We start from the raw sequence: 9181 nt of genomic DNA on the forward strand, positions 1-9181 counted from the left end.
GAGTAGAAAATAATTTATGGAAATATTTGTGTTATTTTCTCTGAAAGAGAATAATGCCGATTTTTTTATACTTGTACACGCTGGAATAATACATATTGCATGTTGGATACTAGGAAATGAATATATGCGAAGTCTATAGTTTGGTACCTCGAAGGTTTTACATTTTCGACGCAACCGTGAGCAGCGTAAGAAAAAACACACAAAACTTCATTTTCAATATGTTGTAGAAGTTGTCCTCTCTTTCTCTCTGCAGTTAAACTGGCTTTAGTAAATCAAAAGACGTGACCGTTCAAACCGCACTACAATGTATATCGTTCTCGTATCTGAAACATAAAAAAAAAAAAAAAGTATTAAAGAGCTGTGTCACGTGTAATATCAGCAATCGCTAGATTAGGCATCATCTGTATCACACGTCTATACATGTGTCCGTCATAAATCATCTACATGCGAAAGAAATAATTCCATAATCCATACAAATCGAGGTTGTTACGTATATCTGTTAAAAACATCGTTTTCATCTTTCAAATGTGTGTACCGTACGTCGCAAATATATATATAAATATATAGTTTTAAGTACAATCCTGTATCCACGTAAATGCGCACAAGTTAAAGCACCAATTTTTAAATTTATAGAGCAACTGCGTGCACAGAAAATGACGTAATTTTGCGTGCTTCAGCAAATTAAATTTCATTATGCATTTCAAAAGCAAATACCTTTTTAAGAAATATATTATTGTACTTTTTACGTATATAGTTTTTTTTAGTAATTTTTTAGTAATCAAAAAAATTCCTAAACATCTGAAATTTAATTGATCATTGATTCTTGTAATATTTTTCAAACTTTGTTTCACATTTCGATCTATAATATGTAATTGAAAAATTCAATATACACAGTATAATCTGAAAACACTTTTGTTCAAATGTCAGACGTACGTGATGGAGGGTGGAGTAGTTCCAAAGAATCTGTACAAACTAGATTTGGAAGGCACGTCCGGCGAACACGAGCACAGCTTATATCATTCCGTCAGCGTGAGTCGCGGTCAGAGTCACCATGTGTTTATAGAATCGGACGATCCGGGGGCCGTTTTAACATGGGATTTCGATGTGATGCGGCACAACGTCGTGTTCACGGTACTCTACAAGCCCTGGAATAGCGAAAATGGTACTGTTGCAGGTACATTTTACCAGAGAAAATGTAAAATTTGTATAAACAATCTAAAATAGCGTTAAAATATGTATACACGTGCGATGAAAATCATTGCAGAAATCTCAGAACTCGCAATTGGTGGCGATCACGAAGTTATCGGTGCAAAGGAGCTAAAAGACAACTATGTTAAAGTTGAACCTAGCATAGTTTGTCATGACGGAGAAAGCATTCAGGTGCGCATCAATTCGCGTTATTGTATTTTAGATTTTTATGAATAATATTTATTTGGCGATTCATTACACGTAATTACAATTTTATAAAACTTTTATTCCTTTTCACGTTACAGGGTACTCATATCATGCAAAATACCGGTACTTATGTGCTGCAATGGCAGAATCAAGAAGATCAAGCTGAATTTCTTCCATCCATTAGTTCTCACAAAGCTCAACTGATGTATTTTTACGAAACATTGCCGTCTGCGCATTACAGGTATTTGCACGTTGCACACACAGTATGTATTTAACGTAATACTCGAGCGTCTTTGACATTCTTTTGTTTTGTTTTTGGTTTTTTCAGAGGTTCGATGATGAGTCTCCAGTCTGCTATAAGCGGCAGATCAGAGGCCAGTTCATCTCTGTCCAGATGAAAAGCGATGGAAGCGAGTATCGAATTCCAAGAGACGTGAGATAATTTTAAATATAGGTTTTATCATTTTAGTGAGAGATATATGTTGCAGGAATATAACACATACATATGTATAATACATATACGAATCTCAGCTTACAAAGTAAGCTCAGAAGATGCATTTGAGATTTTAATTGATCTAATATTTTAACTTTTTTGACGCAATTATCTACACACATCACATCAAATCCGAACGCTTGGAATTCGAATTGGAATTCAAGAGTCTCAGATGTCCGAAATACTCACATTCGCGACAATTAATTAGCTAATGTTATCGTGTTACATAGTTAACAATTATAGTGTATAACGATGTTGTCCGTTCAAACTTTATTTTCATATGAAAATATAAAGCTAGATGAAATTTTTAGTACAAGAATTATATACCGAGGAAATAACGCTGAGGTACAAAATTTTACAGCGTACATTTTCTAGAGGATAGTGCAATATGATGGATAAGAGGAAGCGCATTGTTGCAAGTTAAGATTTCCAGCTCCGAGGAGCAATAAAATAGAAGTACAGTAACACACATCGCATACCTACATACAAATTGTGATTGATTATTACGATACATATACGAATCATGTACATAGAAAACACGGGTAAAAACAAAAAACAAAAAACACGCTCTTCCTCAGCGAACCTGCATTTGGAATTCCGCATTTTTTTTAATTGGAAGATGCATAAATTTTTATAGTATTGTAGCGAACTAACAATCCATTGTTGACACCGATTTGTATTTAGTATCTTTTGATATACTTCCACGAATGTTTTAACGTAATTTGCAAGAAAATCAACAAACGACCTACAGAAAACACACCGGAATATAAATTGTGCGTCTCTGTGTGTGTGTATGTGTGTGCGTCTCAAATATATTAATTTATTAATAATACTGTGGTTGAAGGTTGTCTATAGATAATAAGTTCAATGGTTCTGGTACTAAGTTTTAGATTCAAGTGAGATCTCGCTGCCTAAAAATTAATAAAACCACACGCTTAATATACGTTTTGTAATATATTATGTGCCAACACAAATGTTCAAATTAATAAAAAAAAAAAAATACTTTCAGTACAACTAGGACGAATTATCATGTAAATATAGAGCGAGGAGGGAAAAAAACTAATTTTGAGACTATAATATAAGAACACAATGAATCCACTGACGTATGGATGTTCCGGTGATAAGGTAATATCAGTTGTTAATTTTCAGGTAGCTTACGCAGGAATTCATTAATTTTACATACAAACAAGTATATATATATATATATATATATAATGTAAGTTATTAAAAAAAAAGATTATATATATATATGTAAGTTATTTTACAAAAAGATTAATGTGATTACATCGGTACAGATTACTTATATGTAACTCCGAATTGTAAGATACTCGAAATACTGAAATTGTAAATAATAACTGTAATCAAGTACAATGAATAATGTAGAACAATGTTACAAATGTTCACATTCCAATGAAAAAAAAACGAAAAAAAAAAAAAAAAAAAAACTATACGACGATAATGTGCAAAGTGAAGAAAAACAAGCAAAGGAAGCTTTTATAATGTAAGAAAGAGTGTCTTCAATTAGCAAGACACAATTTGTAAGACCACGTGAAACAATTTTTGTATCATATTTGCGGGGATGTATTTCTCTTCTACCGTGTTTTTTAATAAATTCTGTCTTGTCGATTGCTGACCGCGACTAAATAGTTCAAGCAGAGAAACACCGTATTTTTTAAATGCAGATTTTTAGTATTATACAAACACACAAACGTGTTTTTACTAGCGCGGAATATGGAAGCGAAATGGAATTGTAAGGCCGGCCAATAATACTATATATACTTGTTAGATAGTTAATTGAAAACAAGTGCCGCATTTGCCAATTATTATCTCCCCAATTAACTGTTGTGAAATGTGGTTACACCCCTACATAGCATCTGTAAACGGAATGTATGTAGCAGATTATATCATATTGTACAACCCCAAAAAGTGTAATTTACCTGAATCGCGATACACTTTTATCATTTTTGAATAAGAGAAATTTGTGGAGTATCACTATATCTCCGCTATAGTTAAGTAATTCGCGGTAATTAGATTAGCAAGCGTCTTCTTTGCGATTTAGGAATATTGCGTAATGTGGTATTGTAGCGCTTAGAACGGAACAGATGAAAATTGCGAGAGACTCTGATTTGTAAACGCACGTAATGTTAGCGAACACGTAGCTAAATGGTATCCTTTTATTTCTATCGGCGTCACTTACCATGTTTAAAGGCAATAAAGTTCTTAAACAAATTTATTCATCGGAGATTACTAAATGTATATTACTAGTGTAATATGGGAAAACAAAAAAAAATATATATAACACACATGTTGGGGATTCTTACAGAAAAATGTTCCTTGTCTCAGATCAGGATTAAATAAAGCAACACTACGAAATAGATTTAATAGTTTCTTTGGTTTTTCTTAATAACATCATTTGTATTTTTTCTCTCTACAATTTATGTGTGGGATTTATTATTTCTGTGTTTCATACACCTTACGCTAGTACATATTTAAAAACTGCGTGTTCCAACCAGTTATTATTGGACTAGGATATATATATCCGAGAATATATGTGTATATATATATGTATATATTCTCGGAGTTATATATATATTTAAACACATCATGCAGTAATATCTCGAATTTTTCTATTATTTTTGTATTTCTATTAATTTATTCTAAGTTGAAATACGCGAAATGAATGAAAATTTACCTTTTGTAGTTTCCGATGTATCAAAAAGTATAAAAAGTATGTGAAAAAGTCGTTCTTTGAATAAAAACAAAGAGATGAAGTAGAAAATTCGTTTCTGTTTACGTATTAGTCTCTGCGATATAAATTATTGGCTAAAAATATTGTTAGGAATGTAATAATGATTTATCTGTGAATCAAATTCTTGTACATCTTTAAAATTCTTTTTAGTGTATATTCTTTATCTCAAAATTCTGATTGTAAATAATTGATGTATATTACATATACGATATTGTCACTTTTGTTTTTATAAAGAAATTCAATAAATGATTTTCTATGTTTTTTTTTCGTATATTTTTTGCACATCTCTTAACACTTGAGATTACATTGGGTGGATACGTGAGAACACATTTTGCAACGAGAAAAGTTAAGCTTTCTGAAGCTTACACGGCACACGATGCTTTTCTTCGCACTGGATCTCGTGCGAACATAGGCGACGATTCGACGAATTTTTGAATTTCTAAATCACAATTATTCACTTCTGGCGCGCGCATGCGATCTAACACGAAAAAAAGCATCTTGTGCCGCAGACTTGATTGTTTTAATATTCGATAATCTAACGATATCGATTTTGTAAAATACATTAGGAAGATATTTCGGAATGTTTCGCCACTTTTAACTTCAGAGATTATAATTCGTTACCTCATTAATTTTAATGTATATAAAAATTAAGAAATATGTATTATTCATATAAATTGAATTGTTTTCAAGCTTATTTATAGTAAATTTCTAAAAAGAACACATTTGTAGGATGTATGTATATATAAAATATTTCGTAAACATTAAATTCTCAAAATATCCTTCACATATATATTACCTATTCTCTTGTAATATCTGAACTTAAAGAGTAATCGAGTGTATAATACGAATATAAAATATATAAAAGTGAATATTATATATGTCTATTATACATATCTTTGACTATAAAACTATAGAATTCAACTAAATAAATATAAATATATATATATATAATTATATATATATATATAAATATAGACTCTATTATTATGTCATGAAGATACGTAAATGCTTGAATTTCTGTGTTAAATTTCTCTTTTGTGGGAAAAAAACAGAAATCCACAATTTTAGAGTCAAAGATATACGTGAGTAAATGCAACTGTATTATTTACTTTGGCATGTCTCTCATAAAACTGCTTTATAAAGATACTAACAAGTATCAAGCAGGTATGATTTCTATTTGTCTCCAGTTTGGAAATAAACGAAGATATACTTCTTTATCTCTTTTCAGACACTTTAGCAATACTGATAATCTGATTTTTCTATGTTAACAAATCAATTTTAGTTGTCACATAATGTATAAAACATGGTATTTCGCATCATAAGATTAGAAACATTATTCAACATGTTAATCAAACAGATCGCTAACATCTATTGTAATATTTGGCAGAAAAATTATAAATGGGGGACGAATATAGACTTCTCATTCAAGAGTGTGAAATAAATATTTATCGAGTAATATATGAATTTTTGGCATGTTCTTAAGTACTGGTTACACCTTTACGAGCTACTAAGAGGTTCAATACCGGATGTTTTCTTATATAAGAAACTGCTTTTTTATGAGTTACCATTGTAAAGTCATATCCGTTACACTGCAAAATCTTGTCGTGTGTCCTAAGGCCACTCTTCGCAGCCGGTGATCCATCATGTACTTCAGTTACATATATACCCTGGAAACATTGTGTTTCTCTAATTGCAATTGTTTCTCTAAGCTGTTTCTTAAGTACATATCATATTATTAATTACATATTAAAATGTTATTAAAAAATGTAACACAAAATAACATCTCACATTGTCAGTGTAACCCTGTGGACTTTTGGTATAATCTTGATCGATTCCACCACCAATTTTGAAGCCACATTTCATTACTTCCTCGCCGTTTTCATTGATTTCTGTTTCTTTGTGTAATGTAATTGGTATCTGCAATTAATCAATATAAATATATATATTTAATAAGTCTTAGCATTTTTTTCTTACACAAGATTTTTTTCTTTACTTATATACTTTTTGATATATATTATCCCAATAACAATGTCCTAAATACACACAAAATATAGAATTACAAAATTTAGAAGCAAGAGAAAGAACAAAATAAACACGTGGCATTTCTTGCTCCTTTGACAATAAAGGGCGTGCGCTATCACAAAAATAACAAGTTAGAAATAAAATCCAAGAATACATACACTTAGGCACTCCATTACAGTACCCGGCTGATGCGAAAAAGCCATTTTTGCGCACATAATAAGAAACTTGGACTCCGCCGCACGTTGTAACGTATACCAATCTTTTTCTTTAATGACTCACACGTGTGCGACCGATTATTCAACACCGACGCGACTAACAACAAATTCACGACGGATTATTCAGTAAGCAATGCGTTCTCGGGCGACTCAAACAAAAACAAAAAATTATGATATTCGCGCGTGTTTTCAGTGGACACACGTCGGAACGACGGGATTCTGATTCAGTCTCGATGCGCTAACAGACGACCGTCAAGCAGACTTCCGAAACGTCTCCGAATGACCTTCGACATTTTTTTCGAAGCCATGTGTATCGTCGAAATAGACGTACGGCGGATATAAACCCAAGGACTTCTGGGTATACACAGAGAGAAAACTGTGCGATGAGACACACAGCCTAGAACACAATCGAATTGAGTCGTGAACTGTTTTATTAGCTAGTTCATGTTAGAACACGTGGACATAGCGGCGCTCGAGAACGAGAAAACGTAAAACATATTCATGACCATTCTTAGGCCTGGTTTATGCCGGCAAATAAGGCCTTGTTTTGGGACCGGCCCAGTGGTCTCGCGGCCTGAGTGCAGGGGCTGCGAACCTGGAGGTCCCGAGCAGTGATGAAAGTTTTGGCAGGCTAGCACCAAGGGTGGGAGCCACTGGGAATACGCACACAAGCGAGACCGCCGTCCGTGTGCATGACGTCACACACACGGACGGCGGTCTCGCCTGTGTGCGTATTCCCAGTNATACGCACACAAGCGAGACCGCCGTCCGTGTGCATGACGTCACACACACGGACGGCGGTCTCGCCTGTGTGCGTATTCCCAGTGGCTCCCACCACCTTGGTGCTCTTGGTGCTAGCCTGCCAAAACTTTCATCACTGGTCCCGAGTTCGAATCCGCTCACCACCTAAGGATTTTTTCCGGGCCAGTCCCTTTCAACCGAGTTTTATCGGTTGATTGGCGAACTGAATCCGGGCCTCCAATAATTAATTTGGGTGTAATCCCGAATTAATTTCCCTCCCACAAGGCGATTGTAGTCATACTATCTTGAGCACGAGCCCGACACAGATGGGCACGCCCCCTGTGAAAGACGGCCGTGTATCGCGTGGTAGTAGGTAAAAACTGCACATCCCCCCCCCCCACATTCGTTCTGAGAATGTATATCAGTAGACTGGCGTTTGCTCCTCTCTCGCAGAGGGGCGTGAGCCATAGAAGCAAAGAAGAAAAAGAAGGCCTTGTTTTGGCCTTGTTTATGCGGGTAATAACTGTTAATTTATGCCGGAATTGGGGGGGGGGGGTACAGTTCAACTATAGGATTTCAATGCTTCTGTTATATTCTGTTATGCATATGTTAATAAACAAAAATATTAAAATCTTAAGCCTCTTGCACAATGGACGGAATAGCGATAGCGATAAAAATATCAAAAGTTTTAAGCCCCTTGCACAATGGAAGGAATAGCGATAGCGATAAAAATAACACAGTTTTTAACACAGAATTCCAACTCGTCGGAAATTTTATCGCTATTGCTTATTCCGATTTTCTGATCTGCATTGATACATGTGTAGTTTTGTATGTTAGATTCCGCTTTTCCTACCTTTATTTTTAAATATAAACTCTTTAAAACTTTTGTTATTTCCATCGCTATCGCTATTCCGTCCATTGTGCAAGAAGCTTTAAAGAGTTTATATTTAAAAATAAAGGTAGAAACAGCGGAATCTAACATACAAAAATACACATATATCAATGCAGATCAGAAAATCGGAATAAGCAATAGCGATAAAATTTCTGACGAGTTGGAATTCTGTGTTAAAAATTGTTATTTCTATTGTTATCGTTATTCCTTCCATTGTGCAAGGGGCTTTAGGCCCGCATAAACCAGGCCTTAGGGCGATGTCCCATTGAGCGAAAATCTATAGCGGAACGGAATGTGCGGAACCAGCTCGACCAATCGTAACCATAGAAAAAGCGAAGGAAAAAAAACGGAATGGCTATGATTGGTCGAGCTGGTTCCGCACATTCCCTTAGGCTTCTTTTTGGACAAAGACAAGACCATAGACTTAGACCTGGGCTGTGTTCAGTTAAGCAAGATGGAACGAACTAATGCAGGAAATGCAGGAAATACAGGAATTGGAACTAATGAAACCAGAAAGAAACCTGAGACCGGCCATCCTATTGTAATTTTTTACGACGGTTTCAGCCGCTGGTTTTAGTCGTATTTCCACAAAAGTGGAACTCAAAGGCCGTTCTCCATGAAACTCAAGTCGCAGGTCTCGTGGAACTGATCAATCACGTTGGTCGATTGGCTGA

The 9181-nt window shown here is 34.5% G+C and overlaps 2 protein-coding genes across 3 annotated transcripts in view; one reads left to right on the forward strand and one right to left on the reverse strand.

The window, feature by feature from the left end:
* The window catches only part of LOC109858023 (protein real-time), a 7001-nt gene extending 3684 nt beyond the window's left edge, over positions 1–3317 (forward strand). Inside the window, exons 12-15 of one of the 2 annotated variants that reach the window (XM_020434908.1) lie at positions 928–1174; positions 1265–1380; positions 1494–1636; positions 1724–3317. In XM_020434908.1, coding sequence (XP_020290497.1) covers positions 928–1174; positions 1265–1380; positions 1494–1636; positions 1724–1793 — 576 coding nt within the window. In that variant the 3' untranslated portion in view covers positions 1794–3317. The remainder of the gene's footprint in view (positions 1–927; positions 1175–1264; positions 1381–1493; positions 1637–1723) is intronic. The other variant, XM_020434909.1, reaches the window with a different exon arrangement.
* Positions 3318–5369: 2052 nt separating this feature from the next.
* On the reverse strand, positions 5370–7399 carry LOC109858022 (uncharacterized protein C45G9.7). Its single transcript, XM_020434906.1, has 3 exons — positions 6818–7399; positions 6426–6554; positions 5370–6304 (listed from the first exon to the last, which is right to left on the reverse strand). Exons 1-3 carry the CDS (start codon positions 6872–6874, stop codon positions 6116–6118), a joined length of 375 nt encoding a protein of 124 aa, XP_020290495.1. The 5' UTR covers positions 6875–7399; the 3' UTR covers positions 5370–6115.
* Between the last annotated feature and the right edge of the window lie 1782 nt (positions 7400–9181).

This window comes from Pseudomyrmex gracilis, unplaced genomic scaffold (genome assembly GCF_002006095.1).
Source record: "Pseudomyrmex gracilis isolate BER0280 unplaced genomic scaffold, ASM200609v1 scaffold_181, whole genome shotgun sequence".
Taxonomy (NCBI): domain Eukaryota; kingdom Metazoa; phylum Arthropoda; class Insecta; order Hymenoptera; family Formicidae; genus Pseudomyrmex; species Pseudomyrmex gracilis.